Genomic DNA, 15,497 nt, shown 5'->3' with positions numbered 1-15,497 from the left:
AGCTTTTCAACGGATGCACCACCCAGAGTTAGGCCACACCGGACCACTGAATCACAGAATTCTAGACAAGCCACCATTTAACCTTGGACTTTTAGGCCGAGGTAGACAACACTATATACTGCACAATGAAAAAGAGAGATGAGGTATCATAGATCCATTGCATTCTTCACTGAAGATCTCAAGAAGGCCAATGGCCTTATTGAACCTAATGAATGTCTGCCTGCTCCCCTATCAAAACACTCACTGTAATAGAATCCCTACATGGCAGAAAGAGGCCATTCAATCCATTGAGTTTGCATTGATCTCTGAAGAGCATCCCAACCAGACCTAGCCCCCGACCCTATCCCTCTAACACCACATTTCCCATGGCTAATCCACCTAGCCTGCACATCCTCTGGACACAATGGGGCAATTTAGCATGGCCAATCCACTTAATCTGCACATCTTTGGACTGTGGGAGGAAACCAAAGCAAACTCGCGCAGATACAGGGAGAAGGTGTAAACTCCACACTGAGGGGCTGCCATGGTTGGAATTGAGTGCAGGTCCCTGGTCCTGTGTGACAGCAGTGCTAAGCACCATGCCACTCCAGTTTCACAATTAGAGAGGCCCCAGGACTCTATACTGTAGCATGAAAACATGAGAAAAACACACTCAACTGCATTGATATGATGGTGAACTCATCTGAAGATAGCACACGAAGGAGAAAAACACTATTTAATTTTTTCACACCTAACTCCCAACATTTTTCAATACTTTCTTACTGTGAAAGTCCAGGCCACAGTAAGGTGTGAACAAATTGGAAATAAAGGATTTTTCACATTTTCACTACTTCACTGTTTTTAATTGCAATTTAATTTTGACATAGCGGGCAAATTTGGTTACATAGGGATCTCCTTGTCTTTCTTGAAACTCTCCTGAACACGGATTTTTGGATAGATCCCCTCTGCGAATATGCTACAGTTCTTTCTACAGTGTCTAGAGGCCCTGTTTTCTTCTCGCACTTCTGTTATGCTGGCAATCCTTCAGGACTGACCTTTTGAAATTGAACATGAATCTTGGTAACATTGCTCTGAATGTCCAGGGCGAAACTACATGGAGCATTAACTAAAAAGGTTTTTTTTTCTTTATCTCAACAGTTTGGGGCATTGGTTGTAAAACATATTGGAAACTGGATTTTTGATTGAGAGTCAATAATCATTCAATGGAATAGTGAAAGATATGTCTGTTGCCCAATTGCAGATGGACATGTTGGTCAATGGGAGATGGGGGCAGCAGGTCATGTGAAGAACTCTCTGGGGATTCGTCTGAGCATGGTTGGCAAACCCACTCCTTTGAGCTCTATGAGAACTTGTTTTTGGATCAGCATTTTGAATCATTCTGAAAATTGTCCAAAGCTGAAAGTAATATCAAGAGGTTGATGTCCTCCATGTGTGCCTTTTTATGAGCCATTTTAAAGTATCCCACTTTATCTCCTCTACATCAGTAAGACAAGATGCCAACTTGCGAAGTGTTTCAGGGAATACCTCTGGGACACACGCACCAAACAGCCCCACCACTCTGTGGCCAACCACTTCAACTCCCCCGCCCACTCCTCTAAGTACATGCAAAGCCTGGGCCTCATCCATCTCCAAATCCAAGCCACCTGACAAGTGGAGGAAGAATGCCTCATCTTCGGCCTTGGAACCCTTCAACCACATGGCATCACCACTGACTTCACTAGTTTCCAAATCTTTCCTCCCCCTATCCCATCCCAGGTCCAACCCTCCAACTCGGCACCGCTCTCTTGACCTGTCCCACCTACCCATCTTCCTTCCTACTATCCGCTCCACCTTCCCCACCAAACTATCACAACTACTCCCCATCTGCATTCACCTTCCCAGCCACCATCCCCACAACTCCACCCCCATCCTCCTATTTATTTCTCAGCAGCACTCCCCACATTCCTGATAAAGGGCTTATGCCCAAAATGTCGACTCTCCTGCTCCTCATGGGCTGCCTGACCTGCTGTGCATTTTCAGTGCACTGTAGTAATTGTCTTTTCCCAGACAGGCCTCTGAAACTGAACAAAACCACAGAGATGGAACATCTGTGTTTGAAATTGTGTTAAAAACCTGAAGGATTACTGAGTTTTCACCACTTCAGAAAAGGCACAAATTTGTTTGGTAGAATGCCAAAACACTCAAGCCCATCTGAAAATGGGAGGATAAGGAACCATTGCCAAGAATCCCACTCAACTAACAGAAACTGACTGATGTAGAAGTTTCTTCGAGGAGAAAGTGAGGACTGCAGATGCTGGAGATCAGAGCTGAAAATGTGTTGCTGGAAATGCGCAACAGGTCAGGCAGCATCCAAGGAACAGGAGAATTGACGTTTCGGGCATAAGCCCTTCTTCAGGAATGAGATAAGTGTGTCCAGCAGGCTAAGATAAAAGGTAGGGAGGAGGGACTTGGGGGAGGGGTGTTTGCAAGGGATGGGGTATATTGGCCTAAGACGTATATCAATTGGATACAAAACAGTCAGTATGTGACCATGACACCTCTCCAGAATTACAGTCTTTAAGCAAAAGTTGTTCAAAGCTGAAAGTAATATCAAGAGGTTGATTAAACTTTGCTTACAACTATAAGGAAGGAATAATTTTTTGAACAGCAATCAATAACTCTCTGAGGCAATGTATTTTGTGTAGTATAATGAGAAAGTGTATGGTGAAATGATGATGTATATCATGATGCAGCAGTGACTTCAGCAGTCAACTGAAGAAAGAATGGAATCGTCTCTGTGCATGAGACACATATTTACAGGGAACAGGTTATGTACAATAGTGTAATAGAGCTTGCAGAACCAATAATGTCAGGTAGCAATCATTGGTGAGTAAGGGGCAACCAGTACAGGCCATAAACTACCAACAGAAATAGTTATGTGTGCAGAAGGGAATCCCCGAGCCCACTGCAGTGATTTTAAAGAGGTCAGCCAGATGGACCTCATAAAATATGAGTTCCCTGATTGCAGCTTTTAATCTGGTCCAATCAGGCATACCTGGCTGTCAGAGACAAATAAAAGTGCCCCTCCCCTTCACTGTTTGATCACACAGCATTGCCCTTTGATGTGAAGGGCACTGCTTGTCACTGGCCACCCGGGTGTTTTCCTATCTTCCTGGTGGTGGAAATTGAATAAAGATTCGTGCACTTTGTGTCTCTCACTGCGTCTCACACCAGCACACACACACCATGGGTGCTGGGGAAAAAATAAGCACTACAGCAGTTAGGCGGTAGTGCGGGGGTTAAATAATAATTAAAAAAAAGAAAATAAACAGGAGATCCTCCCCTTCACTATTTGATAAAAAAAGAAAAAAAAACAAATAGAAGTGCCAGAGCATTTTTTCACTCTGAGAGCTGGCTCTGAGGGAGCTGAATTAGTGTCAAGTACTGTGCACAGGTAAATAAAGGGTGACTTGGTGACTGGATACCTGCCTCTGTGGAGCTATTTCACTCACAGCCTCATGACAATACAAATCATTTAGCTTGCTTCATATTTCAAGCAATCTATAATTTACTATTGGAACCGGAATAAGGAGACTAAAATGTTCAACACCACCCTAACCACAGAACAATGATTTAAGAATTTAAAAAATTACAGGAGGTAAATAGACACAATTTCATACTTAGCATTTGGAGCAGCCTGAATAAACAGGAAAGCAGACACAGAATAGAGTGTAGACAAATGCCAGAGGCATTGTTAAAAAGCAATTGAATAGTTTGCATTTATACAACGCATTTAACACCCAGTACACTTTACAGAGATTCAAAGTGAAATAGATGTGGAAGTAGAGAACTATAAGCTAGGAACAGTGACAGAGAATTTAAGCAAAGACTTGGATTTTTAACAAGAATTACAGAACAAATTCAAACATTTGGAGCATGGATGGATAAAGGCATAAATCACCAATAGATGTGCAATAAGCTGCAGTCAAGTGATTTGGAAAGTATTGTAGGGCTAGAGGATGTAAGAGATAGAGAGAGACACTAGACTATGGAGCAATTTAAAGAAACGGAAGAGAACTTAAAATTTGTAAAAGCTGGGGACATGGCAAGATTCTTTGGGATTCTACAGGTCAATGTGGATAGGTTGTTTCCTCATGTGGGCAAAAGTGAGGACTGCAGAGGCTGGAAACCAGAATTTAGATTAGAGTGGTGCTGGAAAAGCACAGCAGGTCAGGCAGCATCCGAGGAACAGGAACATTGACGTTTCGGGCAAAAGCCCTTCATTGGTCATGTGGGAGAGTCTAGGACCCAAAGCATAATCTTAGAGTAAAGGGTTGTACATTTAAGACAGAGATGAGGAGGAATTTTTTTTCTTTGGAGAATAGTGGATTTGTGGAATTCCTTACTGCAGAGGTTTGTTGAGGTTGGGTCATTAAGTATATTTAAGGATGATATAGATAGAGTCTTAATCAGTAAGGGGATCAGGAGTTTATGGGGGAAAGGCAGGGAATTGGATTTTGAGGATTACCAGAATAGCTATGATCTCAATGAATGGTGCAACAGAATCAGTGGGCTGAATGGTGTCCATCTGTTCCTACATCTTATCAAGGTCAGAGATGATGTTTGCCAGTTGGACACGGCATGATCAGCAGAAGTTATGGGTGAACTGAAGTCTGTGCTAATGAGATGATAGTGCACTGTCCACTATCAAGTAATCAAGTCTGGTGATGCCAAAAATCAATTAAGGATTCCAGTACCAAATGTGAGGTAGGCATGGCAATAGGATTAAGGTGGAAATAGGTGATACTTGTGACTGATGGGATAGCTGTCAGTTCACAATTAAATTGTCGGCCAATGTTTAGATTGACCTGGAAGGCAAGTAATTTTCCATAACAGTCAGACTGTCTGAAATGCTGGTAAAAATGGTGGCCATCCAATGCTGGAGATTGGACAAATGGGCTGATTATACAGATTGGTCAAGAGGCAACTGTATATCATCAACATACATGTGGAAACTGACTTAGTCGTTGCAGATGCAGTGACCAAGAGATGGCAAAGTGATGAGGAACAGTCAAATATTAAGAATGGATAATCAAGGAATTGCTATAGCAACTGTGTGGATGTTATTGCTGGAGATGATCTAATTGAACATAGGTTAAGTTGAAAACAAGCCATGGCTAACCCACTGAACTGAATAGCAGAGTAGGGGACTTCCGGGACAATAGCAGCGGAAAGGTTAAGGTGAATGTAAAGGGAATGCTTCATTATCACAGTTGGATTAGATGTACACTAAACCAGGTGGTTCCATAATGAATGCAGATGGATCATACACCACTTGACCTAACTGACTGACTGGTGTAAGTGGTACAAAAGTTCAGGATTATATCTCTTGGTTTAAAAAAAACACGGTAAAATAAGCATCAGAAAGTAAAAGGGCAATATTAACTTTCATTGTGGCTGGTGACTGAAGTGAAAAATATACTTTATTGTCGACTTTGATGACTGCTGTTCAGTCCTGTGGGAGGATAACAACCTTCCTTGAAGGATTCCGAGATTGAGTTACAATTCAAGAAAGGAGGAACACAGATCACAAATAACTGAACACTAGGAAACCTGCATGTCCTAGTCATCTAACAGTGTAATGGTTCTTCAAAAATGAAATAGCCATTTAATCTGTGTGGATGATCAATTATATAGGCCAAAGTAATCTTCAACTACAGTTAATCTAGTTAAGGCCTGCTGTAGCCATTTTATGTTCAGGCCCAGCAGGTTATTCAGTAAAGGCAGGAATTCACCAAGAGCTTGCGTGAATAATGGTAATTATCCTGACCCAGGAAATTCTGCTGGTGTCAGACACCTTATGTAGATTGCTCTAAACTTCCACCCAAAAATGACAATCTTGGTCTCCGTCATTTTGGTAGATATTCTACTGTACTGATAAAAAAAAGTAAATCATAGCATTAATTGACTTGCTACTTACCCAAAAGTGAAAAAAAACCTTTTATTCATAATGAAGTCAGAAACTGCTGCAGAAACTCAGCTGGTCGCATTTGTGGGAAGAAAGCAGACTTAATGTTAACTTTGCTTTCTTCCCACAGATGCTACCAGGCCTGCTGAGCTTTTCCAGCAATTTCTATTTCAGTTTCAGATCCCCAGCATCTGCAGTTCTTTGGTTTATTTTATTTATTCATACTTGTTGTTAGAACACACCAATAGGCACCGAGGCTAGCAGAACATTGAAAAACAACACAGGTTCCTCTGTTAATCGTGATTAAGTCACTACAGAATTATTATATTGCAAATTTGTTAATTAACATTTTGGTTTCATAACAGTCAGTTCCATTGTCTCATGTCTGAAGCAATCCAATTGGGTATCAATTGCCAGACGTACAGATGAATCAGACAAATTCAAGTTTGATTAAAGAAATGAATCAGCTTTCTACCATGGAATTAGAGAAACTTGAAACACCACAGAACATTTAAGAATTTAATGGAAGCTTAGTAAATAAGGCATTTCTTATTTGGCACAAGTAGCACTGGGCACTTGAACAAACATCTTGCAGGCCAAAATGGATTGTGATGTTCACTCGTATATACTTGTGGCAAAATGGTAAAAGCTTAAACTTGTCTTGATATGAAATCTGGAGTACTGCTTCATGTATCTGCTGACTGTTATTTCGCAAGGCAATCATCACTGAGTTACACATTGATGTTATATTGCAGAAGTATCTGCTCTCAGGAACTCTGCACAATGATTTTACTTTACTGCTGCCTTCTGTTCCCTTTTCTTCTGTCCTACCTCCCCTCTGAAAGGGCAAAAATCTGAAAAGAGTTATGTGTAGAACATAGATTCACAAAAAAGATGTGCATTCATACAGTGCTTTTCACAACCACAGGTCATTCCCAAAGCACTTTACAGTCAATGAAAGGCTTGTCAGATGTTGTCACATAGGAAACATGGCAATCAATCTACAAACGGTAAACTTGAACAAACAGCAATGCAATGATCAGCCACTGTAATATTGATTGAGAAATAAGTATCAACGAGGACTCCAGAGATAACTTTTCTTCGAAAGAGGGAGACCACACAAGGTTCTGATATAACATCTCATCTGAAACTTGGTACTTCAGGCAGTGCAGCACTCCCTCAGTGCCTCACTGATTTTAGTGCTCAGGTCCTGGTGCAAGACTTGAACCCATAAACTCCTAACTCAAAGGTGAGGGTGCTATCAACCTATACTGTTACATAAACTGGGATAAGAAGTGTTAGTGAACATCAAATCTATCCATTCAGAAAGATCTGAGTCTCTCATTTTAGAATTGAATGTGTCCATGAAGCTTGCCAACAGATTAGCACTGGCCATGTTAACAGGGATATTATGTTCAGTGCTTACTTACCACAGTGATGTTAAAGGCATAAAGAAGATCAAATGGCAATGCAGCAATTAGATCCACAATAAACCATGTGGTTCCATAATGAATGCAGATGGATCGTGCATCATACACCACTTGACCTGACTGACTGACATACGTGGTACGAAAGTTCAGGATTATATCTGTGGGTTAAAAAAAACACAGAGAAATAAGCATCAGGAAGTAAAAGGGAAAAATTAGCTTTCATTATGGCTGGTGATTTGATAGAACAATACACTTTATCGCTGACATTTTAAGTAGAGAATAAATATCCTGTGGAGAGAATTACTTAAAGATGTTGCCTCCTGCCAGCTAGTGTTGGTACAGGCATACATGAGTGTGGTATAAACTCATACAGGTCAGAGAGAACCTGGGCAGATCCTGATCTGTCCTGAGTTTGTTAATCTGTGTTTGAGCACAATATCACAAGGTCCTGGAGTGATACTAGAAACAGGTAGATTTCCTACTACTGATTACTCTTCATTATCCTATTAAAACAACAAAACAAAAATGATATCAGCTCAAAATTTATTTGACAAAAAAAAATGACAGTTGATTTGAGCACAGTCTTCAATTTTTTTGATTCATTCACAGGGTGAGGGCACCACTGGCTTGGCCAGCATTTATTGCCCATCACTAGTTGTCCAGAGGGCAATTAAAATAAACCATACTGTTGTTGGTCTGAAGTTATGCATAAGGTAGACCAGCTAAGAATATCTGCTTCCTTCCCTCAAAGACATTAGTGAATCATTAGTGAATTTTAATATAGTTTTTTTTTCCTGTCGGCTATAGTCCTATCAACATCACAGGTTTGTTTTGTTTTAAGGATTAAACAGTAAAACTGTTTGCAGAACAATAAAGGGCATGTTTCAAATTCACAAGTGTAGCTCCAATTAAGAATGTCATCACATTAATTTGTTCAAGTAATTCTCACAAAACAGAATCAATGTTAAAGAAAGTAGCTTGAGCTTGGAAGATTATTGAATAAAAGTGTGTTTCAGTTTCCTGATGATGAAGGTGATATGTAACTGGAGGCATACAGTTCAACTATCAGCCTAAACCAAGTTCATTGTTCAGAGGCATAGTGCTGATATTTTCTAAATATCCTGTTCAGACATGCTATGTTTCACATCTGGAGCAGGTAGGACTTGAACCCAGGCCTTCTGGCTCAGAGATAGGGGCACTACCACTACACCAAAAAAGCCCAGGGTACAGTTTCCAGGTTGGCATAGTGACTCAGTGGTTAGCACTGCTGCCTCACAGCACCAGGACCAGGGTTTGACTCCAACCTTAGACGACTGTCTGTGTACAGTTTGCATGTTTTCCCCGTGTCTGTGTGGGTTTCCTCCGGGTGCTCCAGTTAACCCCCACAATCCAAAGATGTACAGGTTAGGTGAATTGGGCATGCTAAATTGCCCATTGTGTTCAGGGATGTGTAGGTTAGATGCATTAGTCACTGGTAAATATAGGATAACAGGGTAGGGGAATGTGTCTGGGTGGGTTATGCTTTGGAGGGTCAGCATAAACTTGTTGGCCAAAGGGGCAGTTTCCACGATGTGGGGATTCAATGATTCCATGAAAATCCATTTATAATAAGCAGCCATGTTTGATTGCATAGGATAAGAACGTCTGCATTAATATCAGTTATAAGTCAGAGCCTCGAAATGGTGGTAAGGGACAATCAGGAACTGGAGAAAGAATGATGTTTGAAAATTCTATGATAAAGACAGAGTGTAATTTTCTAGTGGCTTGTTAACACTCCATGAAGTATTCATTGAATATTATAAAAAAGATAAGAGCGCTTACAGCAATCATACAGTGTGCTGAAGCCACTGCCAATTCTTCAATTAACTTTTAAATTCAAATTTTACTACTGTCTCGATTAAAACCAGTAATTCAGCTAAAAAGTTGGGGCAACAATTATTAGGAAAATTGTGCAATGAACCAGGCCCAACAAATAGATGCTATGCAGGAATATGCAAATTACAAGCAGGGTTAAAAGATTTGGCTTCTCAATCCTGTTCTGTCATTCAGTAAAATTGCAGTTGATCTGATTGTGGCCTCGACTCTACATTGCTGCTCTCTCCTGATACCCTTTGCCTCCCTTGTTTATGAAAAACTATTCTGCCTCTGCCTTCAAAACATTCAATAACTCAGTCTCCACTGCTCCCTGGGAAAGTTCCACAAACTCACATGCCCCTGAGAGAAATAAGTTTCTCCTTCCCCAAATTTAATTGGGAAGCTCATTAACTTCAAACTTTGTTCCCTAATTCCAATCTCCCTCACAAGGCAAAATATCCTTTTACCTCACACAGTCTGATATGACAGTTGGAAAGAAAGGTGAGTATTAGAAACAGAAATGAAAGAAGTTAGAAAATAGAAATGGTGAGCGATTAGTTTAATGAAGATTAAGTGTTAGGATCCGTTCAGTAAAATCTTGAGTAAACGGAATTCCATGCTAAATGCTGCTGTTCCAATGATGAGTTTACTGTCAATTTGAAGTGATGTTTTCCGAGGGGATGTTCCACTTGAAGGTGTCATGGGTTGCACAGATAATGCACAAGCATTTAGAGTGGAATTGAGTGCCCTCCCCAAGGTAAGTTGAGAGAGTGGCCAGGGGGTATTTAATCAAACGGGATGGTCATGGGTGAGGGCCTTGTTGCCTTCTGCCTTTGCTCTGTTGAAGTCTGGGGCAGGAACACCCATGGGCCAATTTTCTTACCCCAATATCAATTGAGGTCCATAAATGGGCAATCATTGCTCATATAAAGGCTACATTGGGCTTTTGCTAGTAGTCAGCAATACCAGCACAGGGGGTATTCACATGGGGACACCAAGACATAAACAAGACAGGTTTCTGGAGAGGAAGGGTTTTCCTTGTCAATCTGCCTCATTGACAGATCCAGCCTCACAAAGGGAATTGAAGTGGTCCATTGAGAGACATCGCCAGTCCTTCCTTTCTACCACTGCTATCCCTTCCGCCAGCCAGCGTCAGCCCTCACCCTCACCCTTAGGCTCTGGGTGGGTCCATGCCCAAGAGCTGCCAATGCTGCCCCGAATGGTGATGAGAATCAGCTTCCCTCTGATCGACCGAGTGCCCTCAGGAGAAAGTGAGGACTGCAAATGCTGGAGATCAGAGCCGAGAGTGTAGGGCTGGAAAAGCTCAGCAGGTCAGGCAGGATCTGAGGAGCGGGAAAATCTACATTTCAGGCATAAGCCCTTTTCGGGAATCTGATGAAGGGGTTATGCCTGAAACGTTGATTCTCCTGCTCCTCAGATTCTGCCTGACTTGCTGTGCTTTTCCGGCACTACACTCTCGACCAAGTGCTCTCAGGGTCCTTGATCTGAGGGAAGGCCCAGTACTGGCCAAGTGCTATCTCTACAGGAGGCAACATGGGGCTGTCACTGCTCGCCAGCTCTCCAGTGGGCGAGTTAACCATTCCCTGGCTTAAATAACATCCATGGGGCCCCTAGAATGGAGCAATGGTACAGAGATAATTCCATCATGTAACAAAGCAACTGCACCATAAGTTACACTCCAAGCAAGTACCAAATGTTTTTGGCTTGACAGCAATCCTTAACAATGGTGCTAAATCAGCTGGCAAGGCCTGAACTACCCTAAAGCACAATTTACTGTCCAACGAGGCATCATCCAGGAACCTGATTGGCTTGTTTCAAGCTGCAAATACACAAAAATTGGCATAAATTCAAACCGCTTCACCCGAAGCCACATACAGTTAAAGTCTGAATCGTCGTCTAAAAGATTTTTGTGCAGCTACTTCACCCCATTGCCTTGTTTCATTGGTACATTGAAGCTTTCATTTCTAACCATCCCTCTACCTGAAATAAAACCAGAAAGTGCTGGAGAAACTCAGCAGCTCTGCAGTGTCTGTATTAGACAGAAACAGCGTTAACATTTTGAGTCCAGTTCAACTCTTCTTCAGAACTGAAAAGAGTTGGAAAATCATGGTTTTTATATGAGTGACAGAGGGGGAGGAGGAGCAAGTGGAACAGATGGTAAGTGTGCCCAGAGCAAAAGATAAAAGCAGTGATAATGCTGGTAAAGCTATGATAGAAATGTAAAATAGATGTAATTGTTAGCTGTGAAACAGGTTTGCTGTGCAGAGAGCAAAGCCAACAAGACACAACCAAGACACTGTCAGAGGAGAGCGAGGAATATAAGAAAAATAGAGTGCAGAGGTCCTACTGTGAAAATGTGGAACTCAATATTGACCTGAGAGGCTGTAAAGTGCCTTCATGTAAAACCAGGTGCTAATCCTGCAGCTTTGGTGGAACATGTAGCAGGCCAAGAATGGAATTGTTAAGGTAGGAGCAAAGGGGTTCATTGAAATAACAAACAATGGACTTTAGTAAAGCCTTGGACAAGCTTCTGCCATGATTGACTAATTAGTAAAATTAGATCACATGGGATTCAGGGTGAGCTTGCCAATTGGATACAAAATTGATTTTATGGTAGGAGACAGATGGAGGTGATGGAGGGTTGTTTTTCAGACTGGAGACCTGTGACTAATGGGGCTCCAAAGGGGTCGGTACTGGCCCTACCTTTGTTTGTCATTTATATAAACGATTTGGAAGAGAATATAGGAGATATGGCTAGTAGGCTTGCAGATGACACCAAAATTGGTGGTAGAGTGGAGAAGGTTATCTAAGCTTACAAAGAGATCTTGATCAATTGGGTCAATGGGATGAGGAGTGGTAGATAGAGTTTAATTTGGATAAATGCGAGGTATTGCATTTTATTAAAACAGTCAAGGGCAGGACCTATACAGTTAATGGTAGGTGCCTGGATAGTGCTGTACATTGGAGAGACTTAGGGGTTCAGGTACATAATTCTTTGAAATTTGCACCACAGGTAGACAGGATGGTTAAGAAGGTGTTTAACATGCTTGCCTTTGTTGCTCAGACCTTTGAGTATAGGAGCTGAGACGTCATGTTGTGGTTGTGCAGGATGTTGGTGAGGCCTCGTCTGGAGTACTGTGTGCAGTTCTGGTCACCCTGCTATAGGAAGGATACTATTTAATTAGAAAGGGATCAGAAAAGATTTACCAGGATGTTGCCAGGAATGGAGGGGTTGAGTTATAAAAATAGGCTGGATAGGCTTGGGCTTTTTTTTCTGAATCATAGGAGGTTGAGAGTGACCCTATAGCGATTTATAAAATCGTGAGGGGCATAGATAAGGTGAATAGCAGAGTATTTTTTTTCTCGAGGGTGGGCAAGTTCAAAAGTAGGGGGCATAATTTTAAGGTGAGAGAAGAAAGTTTTAAAAAGGACATGGAAACGTTTTTACACAATGAGCAGTTCACGAGTGGAATGAACTTCCAGAGGCAATGGTGGATGCAAGTAGAGTTATAACATTTAAAAGACATTTGGATAAGTACATGAATAGGAAAGATTTGGAGGGAAATGGGCCTAACGAAGACAAATGGGACTAGTTTAGGAAACATGGTGGACTAGTTGGACCAAAGGGATGGTTTCCATGCTGTATGACCCTTTGATTCCATAACTGGATGGTCAGGGTCATTCCAATGGATAACACAAAAGTGTCTCACAAAGGGGTTACCCAGGGCACATCTACCTGCACCAGTATAGCACTGAGCCTGAGGTACAGAGCACAGAAACAGGCCATTTGCCCCAAGTTGTCTGTTTATGCTCCACTTAGATTAAAATGAGGCAAGACATAAGTAAATTCATCAGTGAAACCTTAATTCCCTCCACCCTAATACGCTTGACTAGCCTGTCCCAAAATGGATCTATACCATTCACTTCAACCACTCTCTGTAGTGGTAGTGAGTGCCACGTTCTTGTCACTCCTCAGTATTCCCTATTGGATTGTGATGGTGTTGGGTGGGGGGGGGGGTCAAGCATTTCCTGGAGAACCCCTGCCCAGTTGTGTTCTGTGCTGCAGCATGTGATAAGATTGAAATCGTGCCTTACCGAAAATGAAAAGCATTTCCACAGCGATGTCACTGACGGTGGTGCTGCGTGAAGCAGTGGAGCTGTCATCACTTTCCGTGAAACAAACGTTGTACGGGACAGTCACAGCAACATAAAACGTAGCCAGTAAGATGAGCCAGTCCCAGCCAGCTTTGAACATGCTGTAGTGCATGAGGATGAAGCGGGATTTCTGGATGGACGCCACTTTATATTCCGGGAGAGAGGACTTATTCTCAAACATATTCTGGCAGAGGAGAAAGTTACAAACTGTTACAAATATGACAGCCCACTGGCAACCTGTTGCTTTAGAAACATGAGTTGGAGATGCTGGTGTTGGACTGGAGTGTACCAAGTTAAAAATCACACAACACCAGGTTATAGTCCAACAGGCTTAATTGGAGGCACACTAGCTTTCGGAGCGACGCTCCTTCATCCTTCATCTGATGAAGGAGCGTCACTCCCAAAGCTAGTGCTTCCAATTAAACCTGTTGGACTATAACCTGGTGTTGTGTGATTTTTAACTAGAAACATGAGCTTTGGAATACTTTTAGTGTCCTTTTTGTTTCAGTTACTGGCAGTACTCTCATACCATAATCCTCCTGCTCCATTTACCAGGGAGCAGTATGAGCTATCCACAGCATTTGATTCTGTGAATGATAGACTGTGGGGGAGATGGTGGGGTTGTGGAACACTTGCACATAAATATCTCAGTCAACATGTTAAGAAAATATTTTCAGTTAAAAATGTTGGAAACTGGGAAAGTGCTTGGGAGGACAGGTAAGCTATGATATAGATAATACAATAAGGATTTCAGAACTGCTTCAGGGAAAAAAGACCTGTTGCTGGTTCCTCATGTATATATCATCAAGAAAGACTGCTTCAAGAAATCTGGCTTGATGATGAATGAAGAAGCCAGGAGCTCATCTTAAATCAGAATGGTACCTTGGCATGTTGAAAAGATTATTGGAGGGATTCAATCATTGAGATCCAGGCAAGATGGCAATCAGGGTGGTGCTGTATGACTGATGTGTAAAATCTACGCATGTTTTCTGAAAATAGTCAACAACAGCAGACACAACAGATGAGCTAATGGATCAGGTGTTCGAACAAACGTCCACACATACAATGCTGCCTGATCTGTTCTGCCCACAGATGCTGACTCATTTACCGAGTTCTTCCTTTTCCAGTATTTCATTGCTTGTTTTGTTTTAGATTTCTGGCATCTGCAATTACTCTGGTTTCTGCATTTTCCAGACTGAAATTCGACCTCAAGAGCTTTGCTGTTCAAATAAATGTGTTTTTCAGAGAAAATAAGGGTACACATAAATATTGCAGTGATGGAAGCAGTGAAAGGGATGAAAGATTTTTATTTTTCAGATATTTCTAAAACGTGAATTCGCCCTTGAGAGAGAACTTTCCCAGAAACATCAATCAGTTTGAGTGTCAGTTGATTGGAACAGTCAGAAAGTACTTATTATTTGGCATTATTTGATGGATTTGGCACTGACACACTGCACTGAAGTATGAACAACCCCTCAAATCACATCTATTCTGAATTAAAATGCTTTTAAATCACAGCCTCAAAACCAGACTAGTGAAAAAGAGTTCACCACCTTTTTAATAAATACTTCTCCTCTCCATTTCTCATCAAACTTTCTCCAGCCTTAATCATGCAGATTCACACTGAGATGTGTCTCCATGCACCCTAGGAGCCCTCCAGTACTTTGCCTGAGTGGCATTATTCATGTGCCCTCACAGCTAAAGACTATTTAACTGCAGAGGGCATCACAGTTCAATTCAATATTGTTCAGGATTCCAGATTATTTGTCCCCTTCCACATGATTTTTCAAGCCAATGGCAGTTCTTCGCCTGATGCTCTTCCCGACTTCAGCTCATTGAACACAGAATGTCGATAAATCTGAGAATTTACATTACACTTTTAGGCCTCAATTGAGGTGAAACTGGAGGTGTGCAGATAGTAAAAAAAAAACCATTGCTGATGTGTGGGTTCCCTAATTCTATTCCATCTCTATGCTGTTATTCCATTGGCTGAATTGACAAGGTTACCTTGCAATGGTGGTAGCTAGTCAACTGACCATGTGAAAGGGCCTGTATTAGAACTTGACAACAGTTTTCCAGTCGGTGACAGA

General features: G+C 41.7%; 1 protein-coding gene across 1 annotated transcript in view; it reads right to left on the bottom strand.

Annotated features, from left to right (window-relative positions):
• kcnh4b (potassium voltage-gated channel, subfamily H (eag-related), member 4b) overlaps positions 1-15,497 on the bottom strand; it is a 169,616-nt gene that overhangs the window by 72,345 nt on the left and 81,774 nt on the right. The window contains exons 5-6 of the mRNA XM_060848909.1: positions 13,348-13,591; positions 7,378-7,535 (exon numbers count right to left, since the gene is read on the bottom strand). Of these exons, the coding sequence (XP_060704892.1) occupies positions 7,378-7,535; positions 13,348-13,591 (402 nt within the window). The remainder of the gene's footprint in view (positions 1-7,377; positions 7,536-13,347; positions 13,592-15,497) is intronic.

This window comes from Hemiscyllium ocellatum, chromosome 32, assembly GCF_020745735.1.
Source record: "Hemiscyllium ocellatum isolate sHemOce1 chromosome 32, sHemOce1.pat.X.cur, whole genome shotgun sequence".
NCBI lineage: Eukaryota > Metazoa > Chordata > Chondrichthyes > Orectolobiformes > Hemiscylliidae > Hemiscyllium > Hemiscyllium ocellatum.
The sequence above is the reverse complement of the archived record's forward strand: the minus strand, read 5'-3'. Positions and strand labels throughout refer to the sequence as shown.